This window comes from Artibeus jamaicensis, unplaced genomic scaffold (genome assembly GCF_021234435.1).
Source record: "Artibeus jamaicensis isolate MK-2021 breed Jamaican fruit bat unplaced genomic scaffold, CSHL_Jam_final contig_585, whole genome shotgun sequence".
NCBI lineage: Eukaryota > Metazoa > Chordata > Mammalia > Chiroptera > Phyllostomidae > Artibeus > Artibeus jamaicensis.
The window spans coordinates 2,356,878-2,377,329 of NW_026521894.1; the positions used below are offsets into that span (position 1 = coordinate 2,356,878).

General features: G+C 41.4%; 1 protein-coding gene across 1 annotated transcript in view; it reads left to right on the forward strand.

Annotated features, from left to right (window-relative positions):
• TMPRSS5 (transmembrane serine protease 5) overlaps positions 1-20,178 on the forward strand; it is a 111,201-nt gene extending 91,023 nt beyond the window's left edge. The window contains 2 exon segments of the mRNA XM_053670402.1: positions 18,554-18,642; positions 19,981-20,178. Coding sequence (XP_053526377.1) covers positions 18,554-18,642; positions 19,981-20,178 — 287 coding nt within the window.
• The last annotated feature ends 274 nt before the right edge of the window (positions 20,179-20,452 follow it).

Below are 20,452 nucleotides of genomic sequence, written 5' to 3' on the forward strand. Positions count from 1 at the left end.
GCAAGTGCCCTGACAGGTGTGGCTCCGCTGGTTGGGCATCATTCCACAAAGTGAAGAGTTCTCGGGTTAGATACCTGGTCAGGGCACATGCCTGAGTTGTGGGTTCTGTCTGGTCAGGGCACATATGAGAGGCAACCAATCAATGTTCCTCTTCCTCTCTTTTTCCCTCCCATCCCTCCGCTCTCTAAAAAGAAATAAAATCTTTAAAAAAAAGTGCAAGTGCAGCCATTGTCAGGCTCATCAGGTCTCAGTCAAGGCTGAGCAGACAGTAGAGCTAAAATCTTGAATCAGCCATGTGTCAGGACCTTACAGACTTAACATATTGACACAGCAAAGCACCTGCCCAGCTGGCCGCTTTCCCACTTGGTTGCATTTACTGCTCTTCCAGGGCCGGTCAGTTAAAATAACTGCTGGTTCTTGGCAGCTGTCATGTGACAGTTGGTTTGGAATATTCTGTGTTCTGAGACAGTTTGAGAGCCAAACAGACAGTTGATCACTGCTCATGACAAGGGCTCAGGGCCAGAGATCCGACCCTGAATGCATGTGTGTGAGGAAGCTAGGGATGGGGAGCAGGGCTGGGGGTGCCTGAGTGCTCGTTTTTCCCAAGGGACCTCAGGCATTGGTTGGAGGAAAATGAGCAGGACGCTGGTCAGCTTTTAGAATCTTTTCCTGACTCCCATTGCTTGCATTTCTTTTCCAAATATTAGGCTGATGGCCTTGATTGACCCAAGGAAGGCTAAACCAGTGACAAGGACAACAGATTCTTGGCTCTTCTGTGGAGAAAGATTGACTTCATGAGAGTATATGTGAGCATGGTTTTATATAAATGAACCAAAGATGCCCAGATTATTTGTCCCTGTGTTTTTTGCTGCACTGCAGGCTGGACCACTTGTTCAAAAACTACCTGACCCAGCTCCAGTTTTCACACATGCAACTGTTTAAATTAGAGCTGAAGTAAGCACATTTTAACCATTTAAAGTCTGCCTGCACTGCATAGTGTGATATGTGCATCACCATCTTCTCGCCATGGAGAAGACAGACCCTTGGGTGGGATGGGGGTATGAACAAGCTCAACTCACCGTAGCCCTCTGGCTTCTCTGACCCAGAGCCCCCTCACCATGCTGCTGAGAAGAATCACTAGACACTTAAGGTCCCCAACTGTGTCCATTCTCCCCCTAGAGCTACCTGCCCTTTCCCCTTCTGGATAGGGACCCCCTCCTGTTGTCTCTGGAAGGGCCTCATGCTGGGTGGGATTCCCCCTGCATACAAACCTGTCAAAGTGCTCCCCAAATAAAACATATTGTGTGTTACTGCCTCCTTGTTGTGGGCACATATTTTCACTTGCTCGGCATGAAATCCCTGAACTGAGTACACAGCAGAGTTGGAGCCAAAAAATCAGGTGCTGTATATTGTGGAGGGCAGTGATAGGAGAGGTTTCCACCTGCTCCTCATCCACTTAGACCGAGTCCTGAGTGGTTCCAGGTGAAGAATGTGGGGCCACACTTGGTTATGAATGTGCGGTCCAGTGGGTTATGATGTCAGGTCTTTCTTCTAGAGCTTCAGAAGAAAGCATGTGGGACGGGTGGGAGGGGCCAACTTCATGGACAAGCGAATTGTGCATTTGTACATTAATTTTTATCTTTGAACTTTTGCTTTGCATTGAAATATGGTGAGATATAGATCACGTGAATGAGCAGAGGAGCTATCCAGGTAGCCATCTGTGTACCTGTGGGCTCAGGCATGAGGCTCAGCAGGCAGAGAGTATCATGCAGTGGAGGGTTTGGCCTGCCAACCTGGTGGGTGCATGCATCCTGGACACTTCAGAGACCACAGGTCCCTAGCAAGTATCTAGGCTTTGAAGCCAGGATGAGAATGCTAGCAGCAGAAGACTGGGTAAGTTATATAATATCTAATCACTGAAACTAATCACTAGTACAACTGAAACTAACATAATATTGTATGTCAACTGTAATTGAAAAATAAACCATGATTTATTTGTTTAAAAACAAATTATTACTTCAGTCCCCTTATACTCCCCTCCCCATACCACGGTTATTACACTGTTGTCCATGTTCATGAGTCCTCTTTCTTTTTGCTCAATCCCTCCACACCCCAAATCCCCTTTAGCTGTCATGCTGCTCTCTCTGAGTCTGTCTCTATTTTGCCTATTAGCATATGAGTGAAATCGTATGGTGTTTGTCCTTCTCTGTTGGCTTATTTTAGTTAGCATAATGTTCTCCCAGTCAATCCATACTGTCACAAAGGGTAAAATTTTCTTCCTTTTTATGGCAGAATAGTATTCCATTGTGTAAATATCCCATAGTTGTTTTATGCACTCATGTACTGATGGATATTTGGGCTGCTTCCATATCTTGGGATTTTAACTTGGTGTGAGAGCTGTTTCTCATGCTTGACCATGTGGCTTGGAAGGGAGTAGGAGTGCCATGAGAAGTTTTCTCTTTCTTGGGAACTTTGCCACGTTGGGGGTAATAGTGAAGAAGGAGACATGCTGTCTATAGTCAGGGATTTTTGCCATGTGGTTTGAAAGAGAGCAGTGACAAGGGAGAATCTGGATTTTACCTGGATTTTAAAGACCTGTGCCTTTCCTGAATTTCACCATGATCCAGAGTAACATAGCACATGCTTTTTTGGACTGTTATATGGAGGCTGATAGCAGTGTATTCCAGATGCTGCACAGATAAGGACATGGGAGATTTCTGGGGATGCTTTTGGCTAGTAGCCTGATAGGAAGCATGGGAAGTGCTGGCTCTTGTGGGAAAGGAGGGATCTGAGCTAAGGTGCTTTGAGCCACTCCAAGGTTGGAATGTTGCAAATAAAGATCTGCTCCTTCCAGCATTGCTTATTGGGTCATTCACCAAGGCACCACATGAACTGCCCCGGTCTGCTTGGTAACAATCTCTCCTGCTGCCACCAACAATCTCTGTCTTTGAGCCTTTGTATTATTCTCTGCTGAGTCAAAACCCCAGGTAAGTGCTATTGACCAACTGAAGTCACATATTCCAACTGTGGTACCAAGGGCAGAACTAGGGCATGGGTGGTTTCTTTTAGCTTTTAAAGTGGAGATGGGGGCTGCTACCATTAAGACTTACACTTCGAATGGTAAGAGTGTTTATGTCAAAAGCAGTCAATGTCAGCAAATACCTATAAATGGATCTACCTGCATCAGCCTGGGTTCTCCAGAGAAACAGAATATATACTGACACTTGAACACAGAGGTTAGGGGCACTGACCACACCCTGCAGTCAAAAATCTGCATATAACTCTTGACTCCTCAAAACCTAACTACTAATAGCCTACTGTTGACCAGAAGCCTTACTTATAACATAAAAGAGTCAATTAACACACATTTTGTATATTACATGTATTATATATTATATTCTTATAATATAGTAAGCTAGAGAAATGAAAATGTTATTAAAAATTATAAGGTAGAGAAAATACATTTACATTATTTATTGAGAAAAATCCATGTATAAATGGACTACACATTCCAAACCCATGTTACTCAACTACCCCCACACACACACACACACGCACACGCATACACACACACAGAGGGAGAGAGAGACAGAGCCAGATGGAGAGAGGAGAATTTATTATAAGAAAATGGTTCAAATGATTATGGAGGCTAAGAAGATCCAACATCTGCAGTTGGCAAGCTAGAGACCAAGGAGACCTGGTGGTATAAGTTCCGATTTGAGTCTGAAGGCCTGAGAACCAGAAGATCTGATGGTGTAAGCTCCAGTCTGAAAGCTGGACACTTGAGACCCAAGAAGAGCCAGTTTTTCAGTTTGAGTCTGAATGCAGGAAAAGACCACTGTCCTACATCAAACAGTCATGCAGCAGGAATTCCCTCTTAATCAGCCTTCTGTTCTATCCAGGTCTTCAGTTGATTGAATGAGGCTCACCTATTTGAGGGAGGGCAACCTGCTTTATTCAGTCTCCTGATTCAAGTATTAATCTCACCCAGAAACACCCTCACATACACACCCAGAATGTCTGGGCACCCCGTAGCCCAGCTATTGACCCATTAAATTATCACACCAATAGTGTGGCTATACAAGATTTATATATACTATCTTATTATATTTTCATTAAACTTCTCTCTGCTGAAAAATATTTGGCTACCATCATATGACTGTCCTCCCATGCATAAATCAAAAGCACTAGCTTTTTCCCTAAAGGGAAATAGTTCAGGGTCTTACCAGTTACTACAACAGATCTTGGTCCAGGGTCTCTGGGTCCTTGCATTCCATCTCAGATTTTCACCACCTCATCTCTACATTCTGTAACCTATAGAGCCTTACTGGCGCCAGCTTGTACTACAGCTTTTGGAACCTGGTTATTAAACACAGCCATTATTCAAAATTAAGTTATGCACACTTACAACAAAATTAATTACATTAGAAATAAAAGTAGGAGACTTCCGCCAAGATGGAGGCATAGGTGGAGACGCCGTGCTTTCTCACACAACTAAGTTTAGAGACAACTAAATATTAGCAATAGAAAACATAGCCAGAACACAGAAAATTGAACTTTTTGAAAGTCTGATAATGACAAATTCTTCAGCCTGACTGGTAAGAGGAGCGAAACCAGCAGCTGCAGCGGAGTGGGGTTGCACAGGAAAACTCGGTCAGACAGACTCGGGCGCGCGGAACCCAGGTGCAGGGTTGGACCTGGTGAGCGACTGAGCCAGCAACCACAGGGAAACAGCGAGGGAGCAGGGCCAAGATTTGACGGTGGTCGCACATTCATGCGCAGATAGACAAGTGAGGGAGTGGGCGATTGGATGGGTCCCAGCAGACCCCAGTGGTGAGCAGCAGCAGAGGGGGTCGCCATTTCCCCTCTCTGACCCCGCCTCCACATACAGCGTCACAACCCAGCGACCTGGGAGTCCAAGTCTCCGCTCCTCAGACTTAACAGGTGAGAACAGACCAAAAATGGCTCAAGAAGATCTCAAAGCCCCAGAGCCTATAAATCTAAGAGATGAAGAAATAGCAAAACTCTCAGATGCAATTTAAAACACTGGTGATCAGGATCCTCACAGAACTGGTTGATTATATCCACAAATTAGAGAAACATATGAAGGTGAAACTAATTGAAATGAATGGAATTGCACAGGAAACCAACAGTGATGAAAAGGAAACTGGGACTCAAATCAATGGAGTGGACCAGAAGAAAGCAAATAATGGCCAAACAGAAAAGAGTGAAGAAGCAAGAATTCAAAAAAAATGAGGAGAGACTTAGGAACCTCCAGGACATCTTTAAATGCTCCAACATCAGAATTATAGGGGTACCAGAAGGGGGAAAGGCACAGCCACCAGTGGAAAACTTATTTGAACAAATAATAAAGGAAAACTTCCCCAATCTGGCAAAGGAAATAGACTTCCAGGAAACCCAGGAAGCTCAGAGAGTACCAAAGAAGTTGGACCCAAGAAGGAACACACCAAGGCACATCATCATTACATTAGCCAAGATTAAAATGAAGGAGAGAATCCTAGAAGTAGCAAGAGCTAAGGCGACAGTCACCTACAAAGGACTTCCCATCAGACTATCAGCGGATTTCTCAAAAGACACCTTACAGGCAAGAAGGGGCTGGAAAGAAGTATTCCAAGTCATGAAATCCAAAGACCTACAACCAAGATTGCTCTATCCAGCAAAACTTTCATTTAGAATGGAAGGACAGATAAAGTGCTTCTCAGATAAGATGAAATTCAAGGAGTTCATCATGACCAAGCTCTTATTATATGAAATGTTAAAGGGACTTATCTAAGAAAAAGAAGATAAAAAATATGAACAGTGAAAGGACAGCAAACTCGCAGTTATCAACAACCACACCTACAACAAAAGCAAACTTAAAGGACAGCTAGATCAGGAGTGGAAACATAGAAATGAAGATCTCAAGGAAGGTTAGCAACAGGGGAGTGGGAGAAGGAGAAGGGGGGAGAAGGTACAGAAAATAAGTAGCATAGATAGTAGATAGAAAATAGATGGGGGGCAAGAATAGTGTGGGAAATATAGAATCTAAAGAACTTGAGGCATATGGTCATAAACTAAAGGGGGGGGTAATGGTGGGGATGGGGGGTAGGGTGGAGGGGAATGAAGGGGGGAATAGAACAATTGTAATGGCATAATCAATAAAAAATAAATTAATTTAAAAAAAAGAAATAAAAGTAGTAAATACACCAAACTAATTGTTATATGGTAATCTATGCTCTTGAGGTCATTTACCTTTGTATTATATCTGTGTAGTAGAAATACTGTAACATGTTCTACTGAGCACCTCTTTTCAATTCTGTTCAATAATATCCTATTAGAAGAGTTAAATCAGACACAGTGCAAGTATTTATACAACAAAAATGAGCAAACACTATAAACCAAGCCTCTTTTGAGGTGATTTAATAAAAATGATGAAAAATGCCAATAATGGTGATTAAACTTCAACATGCATCATGTCTACACCTGTTTACTGTGAGTAGCACAAAAATTGAGAAAATATTCCTCCAGTATTTGAAAAGTATTGTTTGATTGGTGGAGTTGTCATGCCAAGAACCAATGAATGGAGTTTGACATAGATCTTCATTGCTTTACTTCCACCTTATTTTTTAACATAAATGAAAATATCCAACAACATTTATGTCAGAACTACTTCAACTCCATGATCTTTAATCAGAGATTAGCAACACATCTCTGGCAAAACTCAATAAAAGCATTCTCTGGTGAGTCAATGGGTATACTGAATTTACATAAAAACCATTGCATATTAATAGTTATTCGTAAATTGTGTGAGATAATTTTTAACTCAGTAAAATTAATAGTAAAGTTATGTATGCTGTGATATTTTGATTTATAATAAGAAATATATATTATTTGGTCTTAGTCCTGTCTCTGGCACAGAACCAAAACCCTTAGAATTTCCTACAGAATGAGAACAACAAAGGTGTCTTTTGTTATATTAATGAGATGAGTTTTCGCCTCACCAAAGGTTGAAGGGTGTTACCAGGAGAACCAAGCTGTGATTTTAAAGAGTTGGAACTTTTAGTCCCACCAACTGCCCACCTGACCTCAGGGAAGAAAAAACAGCCTAGAGGTTGACTCCATCACCAGTGACCAGTAATTTAATCAAGTGTGCATGTGTAAAGAAATCTCCATAAAACCCCAAGGACAGGGTTCAGAGAGCTTCCAGGTTGGTGATCACCTGGAAATTTGGGGAGAATGGTGCACTTGAAGAGGGCCCTCCTCACATACCATGCCCTACGTGTCTCTCCCAACTGGCTATTCCAGAGTTATATTCTTTTCTAGTAAACCAGTAATCTGTTAAGTAAAATACTTCTTTGAATTCTGTGAACTTCTCTAACAAATTCATTGAACATAAAAAGGGGATCATAAGAACTCCTGACTCACTACCATTCAGTAAGAAACACAGATGAGAACCTAGACTTGCAGTTGGCATCTGAAGTGGAAGGGTGCAGATTCGTAGGACTAAACCCCTAATCCATAACCCAACACAGCGATCTAAGTTATAGATCGGAGGGCCCAATCTAGAGTTAGTTAGAAGCATAGGTGAGAACCTGGGTTTTCAATTAGCATGTGAAACAGAGCAGTCTTGTGGGAGTGAGCCCATAACCTATGGAATCTGATGCTAACTCTGGGTCAACAGTGTCAGAATTGAGTTGAATAGTTGAATAGGGCAGCAGCTGCTGTTGGAGAATTGCTTGGTAAGGAGCAACCCTCATACATCTGAACTCGTGACCAGAACCTATTTATTACATATATTTTGTGTCCTGGAAAGCTGGTTGTTGAAAATTTGCCAGGACACTAATGTCTGTAGATTAAATGATGTTAACTACCATCAACACATAGATATGAATAGATCTTTCTCAATATAGGAGTAACTGAAAAAATAAACCCCAAATGAGAAAATACAAGGTGGCAATCTTTTTATAAAGTTAAAAGTACTTTTAAAACATTTTTGAAAGAAAACATAAACTAACGTAAACTAATATCTTTTTACATCCTTAAGTCATTTTTAATTTTTTAATTGTTGAGTTGTAAGAGTTCTTTATATATTCAGATACTAGATCTTTACCAGATTTGCAAATATTTTCTTCCATCCTGGGTTGCATTTTTACTTCCTTGACTCCTAGACACTTGCTTCATCCTTTTTTTTCTTTCTTTCTTTCTTTTTTCTCAATAATTTTATTTAGTTACTTTTCAAGTACAGTTTTCTATTTCTCCCATCCCAGCCAACCCTGCCCTGTGCTCCTCACCTCCCTCCCATTTCCGTCCCCCTTAGTTCTTGTCCTTGTGTCCTTCATACTTGTTTCTCCAAATCCCTCTCCTTTTTTCCCTTTAAATCCCCTCCCCTCTCCCCTCTCATCACTGTCCCCTTGTTCTCTATTTCAGTGTCTTTGTTTTTATTCTGCTTGCTTGTTCGTTTTGTTGTTTAGCTTCCTGTTAAAGGTGAGATCATATGGTATTTGTCTTTCAACACCTGGCCTATTTCACTCAGCATAATGCTTTTCAGTTCCATCCATGCTGTTGCAAAGGGTAGGAGCTCCTTCTTTCCTTCTGCTGCATAGAATTCCATTGTGTATATGTACCACAATTTTTGGATCCATTCATTTACTGATGGGCACCTAGGTTGCTTCCAACTCTTGGCTATTGTAAATTGTGCTGCTATGAACATTGGAGTGCATAGGTTCTTTGAAATTGATGTTTTAGGATTCTTAGGATATAATCCTAAGAGTGGAATTGCAGGGTCAAAAGGCAGGTCGATTTTTATTTTTCTGAGAAAATTCCATACTGTTTTCCATAATGATTGTACCAGTCTGCAATCCCACCAACAGTGAAGTAGGGTCCCCTTTTCTCCACAACCTCTCCAACATTTGTTGTTCGTTGCTTTGTTTATGATAGCCATCCTGACTGGTATAAAGTGGTATCTCATTGTGGTTTTAATTTGCATCTCTCTGATGGATAGCTTATTGAGCACCTTTTCATGTGTCTCTGGATCCTCTGTATGTCTTCCTTGGAGAAGTGTCTGTTCAAGTCCTTTTCCCATTTTTTAATTAGGTTAGATGTCTTCTTAGAGTGGAGTCGTGTAAGTTCTTTGTATATTTTGGAGATTAAACCTTTGTCTGAGGTATCGTTGGCAAATATGTTTTCCCATACAGTTGGTTGTCTTTTTAATTTAATACTGTTTTCTTTAGCCACCCAGAAGCTTTTTATTTTGATGAGATCCCATTTGTTTATTCTTTCCTTTACATTCCTTGCTCTAGGGGACATATCCGTAAAAAAGTTGCTGCGTGAAATATCTGAGATTTTCTTGCCAATGTTCTCCTCTAGGACTTTAATGGTGTCATGGCTTATATTTAAGTCATATCCACCTTGAATTTATTTTGATGTATGGTGTAAGTTTGTGCTCAAGTTTCATTTTTTTGCACATAGCTCCAGTTCTCCTAACACCATTTGTTGAAGAGGCTGTCTTTACTCCATTTTATGTTGCTGCCCCCTTTGTCGAATATTAATTGACTGTAGAGAGTTGGGTTGATTTCTGGGCTCTCTGTTCTGTTCCATTGGTCTATGTGCCTGTTTTTATGCCAGTACCAGGCTGTTTTGATTACAGCGGCCTTGTAATAAAGTTTGATATCAGGTATTGTGATCCCTCCTACTTTGTTCTTCTTTCTCAAAAGAGCAGCTGCTATTCGGGGATGTTTATGGTTTCATATAAATTTTTGAAGTGTTTGTTCTATGTCTGTGAAATATGCCATTGGTACTTTAACAGGTATTGCATTGAATCTGTATATTGCTTTGGGTAGTATGGACATTTTGATGATGTTAATTCTTCCAATCCATGAACAAGGTATATGCTTCCATTTGTTTGTGTCTTCCTTGATTTCTTTCTTCAGTGCTGTGTAGTTTTCCGCATACAGGTCTTTTACCTCCTTGGTTAGGTTTATTTCTAGGTATTTTATTTTTCTTTTTGCTATATCAAATGGGATTTTTTTCTTGATTTCTGCTTCTGCTGTTTCATGGTTAGTATACAAAAATGCCTTTGATTTCTGGATATTGACTTTGTATCCTGCTGTTTTGCCAAATTCATTAATTAGTTCGAGCAGTTTTTTTTGGTAGAGTCTATAGGATTTTCCATGTACACTATCATGTCATCTGCAAACAGTGACAGTTTTGTTTCCTCCTTTCCTATTTGGATGCCTTTTATTTCCTTTTCTTGCCTAATTGCTGTGTCCAAAACTATATTGAATAGAAGTGGTGAAAGTGGACATCCTTGTCTTGTTCCTGATCTTAGTGGAAAAGCTTTTAGTTTTTGCTCATTGAGTATGATATTGGCTGTAGGTCTCTCATATATGGCCTTTATTATATTGAGGAATGCTCCCTCTATTCCCACTTTGCTGAGTGTTTTTATCATAAATGGGTGTCGTACCTTATCAAAAGCTTTCTCCGCATCTATTGATATGATCATGTGATTTTTGTCTTTGCTTTTGTTTATGTGATGTATTACATTTACTGATTTTCGAATGTTGAACCAACCTTGCATCCCTGGGATGAATCCCACTTGGTGATGGTGTATGATCTTTTTGATATATTGTTGGATGCGATTTGCCAATATTTTGTTGAGGATTTTAGCATCTATGTTCATCAGCGATATTGGCCTGAAGTTCTCTTTCTTTGTTGTGTCTCTGTCTGGTTTTGGAATTAGGATGATGCTGGCTTCATAAAAAGAATTTGGGAGTTTTCCATCCTTCTGGATGGAAACAGACTATTTTTGGAATAGTCTGTGGAGAATAGGGGTTAGCTCTTCCTTAAATGCTTTGTAGAATTCTCCTGTGAAACCATCTGGTCCAGGGCTTTTGTGTGATGGAAGTTTTTTGATTACTGCTTCAATTTCCTTTGCTGTTATTGGTGTGTTCAGATTTTCTGTTTCTTTTTCATTAAGTTTTAGAAGATTATATTTTTCTAGAAATGTGTCCATTTCCCCTAGGTTCTCCAATTTCTTGGCATACAGTTCTTCATAGTAATTTCTTACAATCCCTTCTATTTCTGTGGTATCAGTTATAATCTCTCCTTTTTCATTTCTGATTGTGTTTATTTGAGTCCTCTCCCTTCTTTTCTTGATGAGCCTACTTAAAGGCTTGTCTATTTTGTTTATCTTTTCAAAGAACCAACTCCTGGATTCATTGATCCTTAGAATTGTGCTTTTAGTCTCTATGTCATTTAGTTCTGCTCTGATCTTGGTTATTTCCTTCCTTCTACTTGCTCTGGGCTGTTTTTGTTGTTGTTCCTCAAGTTCTTGCAGGCGTAGGGTTACGTTGTTTGTATGAAATGTTTCTATCTTCTTTAGGTAGGCCTGTATTGCTATAAATTTCCCTCTCAGGACTGCCTTTGCTGTGTCCCATAAGTTTTGGGTTGTTGTGAGTTCATTTTCATTTGTTTTCAGAAACATTTTGATTTCTTCCCTAATTTCATTCTTGACCCATTCATTGTTTAATAACATACCATTCAGTCTCCATGATTTTGGGTGTTTTGGGTTTTTTCCTTTGGGGTTGGTTTCCAATTTCAGTCCCATATGGTCAGAGAAAATACTTGGTATGATTTCAATTTTCTTGAATTTGTTGAGGCTTGTTTTGTGTCCTATCATGTGGTCTATCTTTGAGAATGTTCCATGTACATTTGAAAAGAATGTGTATTTAGCTTCTGTGGGGTAAAGGGCTCTGTATATATCAGTTAAGTCCATTTCATCAAGGGTGTTGTTTAATGCTGCAATAAATATCTTTGTTGATGTTTTGTTTGGAAGATCTGTCCATTTTTGATAGTGGGGTGTTAAAACCCCCTACTATAATTGTGTTGCTGTCAATATCTTTCTTGAATTCCTCTAAGATTTTCTTTATATATTTGGGTGCTCCTCTGTTGGGTGCATATATATTTATGATGTTAATGTCTTCTTGGTGGATTCTTCCCTTGAGTATTATGAAGTGACCTTCTGGGTCTCTCTTTATGGCCCTTTTTTTGAAGTCTATTTTGTCAGATATGAGAATTGCTACCCCAGCTTTTTTTTCTTGTCTGTTTGCTTGGAAAATTTGTTTCCAGCCTTTCACTTTTAGTCTGTGCTGGTCTTTTGTCCTGAGGTGGGTCTCTTGTAGGCAGCATATGTGTGGGTCATGATTTCTTATCCATGCAGCTATTCTGTGTCTTTTGATTGGAGCATTTAATCCATTTACGTTTAAGGTTATTATTGATAGGTACTTATTCATTGCCATTTTTGTACCTGTGTTCCTCTCTACATCTCTTTTTTCCCTCCTTTCCTTAAAGTAGTCCTTTTAGTATTTCTTGTAGAGCTGGTTTGGTGGAAGCATATTCTTTTAGACTTCTTTTGTCTTGGAAGCTCTTTATTTGGCCTTCTATCTTGATTGAGAGCCTTGCTGGGTAAAGTAGCCTTGGTTGTAGTCCTCTGGTTCTCATTACTTGGAATATTTCTTGCCCTTCTCTTCTTGCTTGAAGTGTTTCCATTGAGAATTCAGTAGCTAACCTTATTGGGACTCCCTTGTATGTTACTTCTTTTTTCTCCCTTGCTGCCTTTAAGATTCTCTCTTTGTCTTGGAATTTTGCCATTTTAATGATGATGTGTCTTGAAGTGGGCCTCCTTGGGTTCCTCTTGATTGGGACTCTCTGTGATTCCTGGATTTGTGTGATTTTTTCTCTCATCAAATTCGGGAATTTTTCTCTCATTATTCTTTCAAATACGTTTTCTATCCCTTGTTCTTCTTCTCCTTCTGGTATTCCTACTATTCGGATATTATTACATTTCATATGGTCTTGCATTTCTCTTAATTCCTCTTCATTCTTTCTGAGCCTCTTTTCCCTTTCCTGCTCTTTCTGAGAGATGCTTTCTACTTTGTCCTCCAATTCACTAATCCTATCTTCTGTTTCATTAACTCTATTTTTAACACTTTCAACTGTGTTCTTCAATTCAGAAATTGTATTCTTCATTTCCTCTTGGTCCTTGCTAATAATTTCCATTTCCTTTTTCATGTTTATATAGTTTGTGGTGAGAACGTTGTAGCTCCCCTGTAGTTTCTGGTAGCTCATTGTGAGCTCTTTGAACTTCCTGATAACTAGTGCTTTGAATTCAATATCTGATAGTTGACTTGCCTCTGTTTCATCTAACATTCTTTCTGAGGGTTCCTCCTTTCCTTTCATTTGGGGATTATTTGTTTGTCTTCCCATTGTTTGTGAAACTCTTCTTGTTAGCCTCAGCTTCTTAGATTGATCTGTTTTGAATTCCTGAGTTTATGGTGTGAACTTTTGTGGTGGAATGCCTGTGAAATTCAGTGGTGCAGTCTCTTTCAGTTATCCTGTCATTCTCTGCTTCCACCTACCCAAATATGCAGCAACTTGTGGCTTCTTTCCTGCTGCAAAGTGCAATTTGTCTCTCTGACTCTACTGTTGGGAGGCCTCGTCTATGGATCCAGCTCTGGCCTTTTTGTATTTTCAAGTTGTTTGTGTCTCTTGTGGATAAAAAAAAAAAAAAGACAAGGAAAGAAATAAAAGGAAGAAAAAAGGAAGGTAGGGGAATGAAGGAAAGAGTGATAAGTTTGGAAAGAAAGGAAGAAGAAATAAAGCAGAAAATTTGAAAAAAAGGACAAAAGTATCAAAAGATAAAACAGTAATAAAATTTAAAAGAAATAACAGATTACTTTAAAAAAGCAAAAAGACAAAGGAAAGGAAAGGAAAAAGAATAAAAATAAAATAAAGTAAAATAAAATTTTAAAAAAAGAAAAGAAAGAAACAAAACAAAAAAGAAGGAAACGTTGCTTATTGGTTTCAAACTGGCCAAACCGGTTTTTCTGTTGGCACCTCTCCAGAACTCCCTACAATGCGCAACTAGGATTTCCTCTCAGTGCTCTTTTCCCAGGGGTTACTGCTGTGGGTTGGGTTGCAGGGTGCCCCGGCCAAGTTGCCTGGTTCCCGGTTCATCAAGCACAGAGCACAGACCTGCCCCGTTCTGTGGGGAAGCTCCAGGCCCTCTGCCCGACCTCAGGTTCTCTGCCAGGTTGGATGTGGTGCCGACTGGGCAGTTTTGTCTATTGGATTCAGAACCCCACACTGTACCTATCAGATCTCCGGGGCTGGGAAGCACAGAGTCCTCAGCACCCTCTCTTTAAACTGTAGCAAACAAGTCTCTCCTGGCACCCAACCTTGCTTGGCCAGAAAAAGAGGGAGTTGAGGATCTCAGCTCTTTCCCCAGGACCCCTCGGCAGGCCCGTGGCTTCCAGATAGTCTGAGGGAGATGAACTGAAAGCTGGGAGCTGATCTGAGGGCTGGGTGCCGGCAAAATGCTGTGCACTCCTACGTCAAGGCACGCTGCAGGTTGTGTACTGATCCCCCGAACTGTGCGCCTTCTGCTCCTGTCTTTGTTTGGGTCCCCTGTCAGGCCCAGCCACGAAATCCTAGGGAGGGAGCATCACGGGGGAAGTTGGCCCAAGCGCGCCCGGCAATCGCCCAGATACACTGCTCGCGGGTGCTGGCCCCCCAACCATGCACCAGCCGAAAGCTCTTCAGCTCCTGTCTTTGTTTTGTGAGGCTGCAGCTTCCAGACGAATCCAAAATAGGGGTTTGCATGGGTCACTGGTCCAGAACGCTGGACGCTCGTCAAGGAATGCTGGGCGCTCATCAAGGGGTGCTGTGCGCCGAGCACTGCTCCCTGGACTGTGCACCCCCAGATTCCTGGCTGTTCCTCTCTTTGCTCCATCCCAGAGATTCTACTGTATTGCTGCTGACTCCCTACCATTTGGTTCCTCTGTGACCGTGGAGATTTCTGGTCCCTTATTTTCATATATGTTGGGCAACTGCTGGCTTGCTGGCTTCTCCTCCGCCCACAGGTTTCTCTCCCTTGTGTACAGGAACTGGAATCTGCTCCTTCCTACTCCGTCGCCATCTTGCCTCCGTCTCTTCATCCTTTTTTTTTTTTTTTAAAAAATGTTTTATTGATTATGCTATTACAGTTGTCCCATTTCCCCCTCTTCACTCCTCTCCACCCTGCACACCCTCTCCCACCCACATTCCCCCAGTTTAGTTCACATCCATGTGTCGTAAGTTCTTTTGCTTCTACATTTTTCATAGTATTCTTGCCCTCCCTGTCTATTTTCTACTGACTGTCTATGCTACTTATTCCCTGTACCTTTTTTCCCCTCTCCCCTCTTCCCACTCCCCTGTTGCTAACCCTCCATGTAATCTCCATTTCTGTGGTTCTGTTCCTGTTCTAGTCATTTGCTTAGTTTGTTTTTGTTTTAGGTGTGGTTGTTAATAACTGAGTTTGCTGTCATTTTCCTGCACATGTTTTTTATCTCCTTTTTCCTAGGTAAGTCCCTTTAAAATTTCATATAATAAGGGCTTAGTGATGATCAATTCCTTTAACTTGACCTTATCTGGGAAGTACTTTATCTTTCCTTTCATTCTAAATGAAAGCTTTGCTGGATAGAGCAATCTTGGATGTAGGTCCTTGCGTTTCATGACTTGGAATACTTCTTTCCACCCCTTCTTGCCTGCGAGGTTTCTTTTGAGAAATCAGCTGACAGTCTTACATGCACTCCTTTGCAGGTAACTCTCTTCTTTTCTTTTGCTGCTTCTAAGATTCTCTCCTTCATTTTAGTCTTGGTTAATGTAATTATGATGTGCCTTGATGTGTTTCTCCTTGGGTCCAATTTCTTTGGGACTCTCTGAGCTCCCTGGACTTCCTGAAGTTTATTTCCTTTGCCACATTGGGGAAGTTCTCCATTATTTGTTCAAATAACTTTTCCACTTGTTGCTCTTCCTCTTCCCCTCCTGATACCCATATAATTCGGTTGTTGGAATGTTTAAAGGTGTCCTGGAGATTCATAAGCCTCTCCTCATTTTTCTGAATTCTTGTTTCTTCATTTTTTTCTGTTTGGTTGTTTATTTCTTCCTTCCTTCTGGTCCACTCCCTTGATTTGAGTCCCAGTTTTCTTCCCATCACTATTGGTTCCCTGTGCATTTTCCTTTATTTCACTTAGCATAGCCTTCATTTTTTCATCTAATTTGTGACCAAATTCAACCAATTCTGTGAACATCCTGATCACCAGTGCTTTGAACTATGCATCTGATAGGTTGGCTACCTCTTCGTTACCTAGTTGTATTTGCTGTGGAGCTTTGATCTGTTCTTCCATTTGGGCCATTTTTTTTTTTGTCTTCTCGCACCTGTTTTGTATAAGGATGGAGCCTTAGATGTTCACCAGGGCAGGGCAACCCATGTGGCTGTGTTGTGATGCTGTATGTGGGGGAGAGGTGTGAGAGGGAACAGTGGTGGTGGCTCTGCTCTCTGTCGGATTTCAGTCCCTTCTGCTGCTTCCCCCAAGCAAACTGGGCCTTTCTGGTACTGATTCCTATGTGGGTGGGCTTGTATATATTCTAGGACCCTGTGGGCCTCTCCAAAGGACTCTCCTGTGAGGCTGGGAGTCTCTCCCTGCACCTCAACCCCCATAGATGTTTTCAATCGGTGTTTTGAGGCTTTATTTCTCGGCACTAGGACCCTGGGTTGCGTGGTCTGTCTCACTCCCCAATTTTGCCTGGTTTATCTGAGTGCAAATGTGAGACTGCCTGGTCAGCCAGCTGCCTTGCATGCAGTGCCTCGCTTCACAATTGCCACCTCGCTGAGTCTTCCAGCTGCCGCCTGCACAGCCAAGGTCTTCTTGCTGCTGTCCAGTGTTCCTGGGGTGACTTGTGCACCCAGTGCCACTGCTTTTTGTGCCTTGACCCCTCTCTGCTGGGTAGCCTGACTCCACACCACCTACCGATGAATGTGTCTATTTTATCTCCTTGGTTGTCCAACTTCCATACAGTTCAATTTTCTGTCAGTTCTGTTGTTACTGTGTTTATAAATTATTGTGCTTATTTTGGTTGTGCAAGGAGGCACAGTGTGTCTACCTATGCCTCCATCTTGGCTGGAAGTCTGCATCATCCTTTTTGGAACTTAGCTAGGAGTCTCCCAGAAGGGCGATTTGCTCTATAGTCCAAGCTTCAGAGGTAAAGAAAACCCACAGTCTCAGAAGGGAGAAAACAGTTAACAGGTTTGTCTAAGGGAAGAAGCAGTTTTTAGGTGGATGATAATTAAACAAAAGTTCAAAATTCAATCAGGTGCCAATTTTGGCATCTGCAGAGATTCAATTAGTCATGATTAAAGCCACAGACTGGAAATGTGGTGCCCTCTGAACATTAGTGCCCCAGGGCGGTGCCTGGAGTTCCTGGTGTGGGTGGGGGCCTGTCCAGCAGCATAGGCCAAGTGGCAGGTATAGCAAGAGCAGCAGAAGCCCCAATGTGCAGTGACCATGCTGTGGGCTGTATTTTCATGTTAGACAGGGGGCCACCTGGCTCTGCCCAGGCTTAGATAGGTCTCTGAAAGAACTGTGGCCAAGACTTTTTCTATAGTTTTTCTAAGGAGCTTTCTTGCTAAGTGGAATCAATCTACTTCTCTTGGGCAGATGGTGTTTTAATACCAGATGTCTTCTCCTGGTCAGGCAGCAGTTCCAGGAGGGCCATTTCCTAAAAGATATCTTGAAAAGATACCCAGAAATAGCTGCCAGGAGGGTGGGATTTTGCAGACAACTCTGAATGGGTTGCTAGAATGCCTTTTCTCTGGCAATGCTTCTGTCATTTTACACATACATTGAACACCATGTGCCATAGCACATCCTAGACACACCTCTACTGAACAAATGAATGATCACTATTGTAGTCTCCATTTTAGTATGAGCAAACTGATGCTTAGAAAGGTTAAAAATCACATGAATACTATGACTAGGAGGAGCTAGGACTGTCTGAAATCAGATCCTGAGGTTGTTTTTTTTCCAGAAAATAAACCTTATTTTGAAATAAGGTTAAACTTGTGAGGTTTGAAAAAGAGTCATGAAGCATGAAACTACTCACACAAGTTAGTTTCCTTCCCTCTTCCATAATCTCTCTGATAGTCCAATTCATACTAAAGCTTCTATTAAGGAAAGTCTAATCTTTCTCTGTTGTCTTGGAAAACCTTCTCCTTATCTCTTACCACCTACCCTTTTGTCCATCTCACCATGCCCTCTTCTCCCTGTATTAAAAACAAGCTTTTAAGAGCAGCTCAAACATTGTCTCCTCCAGACAGTCTTCCCAGATTGAACCTCTTAAACTCCTCTGTTCCCCAGTGGCCTGTCAGTCTTGCCATTCATGCTGTTGGCCTGTAATATAGGCATTACAGTCCCTGTTATATGCACTCCCTCCCATGCACACCAAAATTTGAATATTCATAGCAGCTTTGCTCATAATAAGCAAAATGTAGAAACAACCCAAATATCCACCAGCTGGTGAACAGAGAAACAAAATCAGCATATCTATATAATGGAATATTCAGCATGGAAAAGAATGAAGTACTAATTTATGTGTGGAAGTCTTGTATGTTGTCCCTGCCACAGGTACCCCAAAAGCAGGGTTTAAGACTTTTGCTGTGTTTCCCTTCTCTTCCCAGCTCTGCTGCCCATGGACTCTGGGGAACAAGAGCCAGCTACCAGGGAGGTCTCTCCAGACATGGCCACCTTCAAGGTCAACCACAATATGGTAAATATAGGAAGAAATAAATTTCTCCTAAAAAAGAACATTGATCCTCAAAATCCACAAAATAACACAGGATGGGAAAACCCTGAGCCAGCTTGAGTAGGACACCTTCCTCATCATTCCCTCCTCAGAGGTAAATGTTGAACTAAGGGTCAAGGCAATTTCCATACATGTTATTGGTCCTCTTTCCTCTCCCCACTTCTTTTGCCCCCTGGTGAGCATCCAATTATGATGGGGTTCCTGAAAACCAGTGGCTCACAAGAAGCAGCATGTATATGGAGGGAACACTGGACAAGGAGGTTGACTACCTGGGCTCTGCTTCCCACTCTGACACTTCTCAATTGTGTGTCCTTGGGCAAGGAATTTCAACTTCCTCACCTACAAAGTACTAGAGTATAAGATTCCTCAGGGCCTATCTTGCATACTTTCTGAACTCCACAGCACTTAACACAGTGCCTGAACACAGCAGGTGAACAACATTTTCTCACTCATTTAAATGGTGCGTAAAACTGTTCTCCCCTACCTTACAGGGTTGTTTTGAATATCTAATGATGTCATGTAAGTGAAAAGGCTTGAAAGGCTTTACAGTTGTCATGGATGGAAGAGACCAGCCCTGACCTGGTCAAGCAGTAGTCAGACATCGGCCTGCTTTTATGCCCTCTGTCAGATGTTCATAGCAGCTTTATGTATCTTTTATATTTTTGCAGTTGCCAAAAATTTGAAGCAACCCAAATGGCCATTAAAAGGTGGATGAATAAACAAATTGTGGTGTGTCCATATAATGGAATGCTATACAGTAAGAACAAAAATAAACTACTGATCCAGAGTACATACTGTATAATTTCATTCATATGAAATTCTAGAAAAAGCAAACTAATCTAGAGTGACAGAAAGCACATAAGTGCTTGCCTGAAGATGGGGGTAGAAGGAAGGGTGAATTACAAAGGGGCACAAGGAAATTTTTTGGTATGATGGAAGTGTTTGCTGTCTTGATTATGGTGATGGTTCAGTGGTGCATGCATATGTCAAAATTCATCAAGTTGTGCACTTTAATTTTGTGCAGTATCTTATACTTTAATTAGAGCTCAATAAAGCTGTTAAAAAGAAAGATTAGTTGGGGATGATTTTCCTCTTGGGGCTGTCTTTCCCCCTCCATCTCTCCCCTTCAAGAGTAAAGGTTCTGAGAGATAGGCATATGGTTATTCTTTCTGGGTGGTGAAAAGGGTGGGGAAAACTCTCCTGTAGAGTTTCAATCTGTTTCTTAAGTTTTTTTGCTAGACAACTGCAAGGAAACAAGCTTATTTCTAGTTTACTGTTCTCTCTTCTTTCTCCCTTCTGAAGGTTTTAGTTCATTGCCTTAGTAGATTTTTGGATGGAGGACAAGATTATATGGTGGCTGCACCCCAAGCTAGTCCTGGATACAACCTTTATGACCATAAATCATCTATCACCCAGTCCTTCAATTCTCCTACACACCAGCCTGACTTCATCACCTGCATCTCATTCAAGGTGGCCATCATGGAGGATACGGCATCTTAATGATAATTTTCTCTGGAAACATGGCACTGTAATGACAATTTTCATCAGAGACTAATCCAAATAAAATCTCTAGCTTCTCCAAAAACTTCAGGCTTTGGGGAATGGGAACTAGAGGAACAGATGTCATAAAATCTCTTCACTCTAGAGACTACTCTGCTAACCCAGAGTCAGTCTCTGGGGCTTAACAACCAATTTCAACTTCATTTAATACCTGCTGAGTTTCTCTAGCCCACAAGTGTCTGAATCCTTTCTCAGCCTGCTGCTTGGTTTTGCT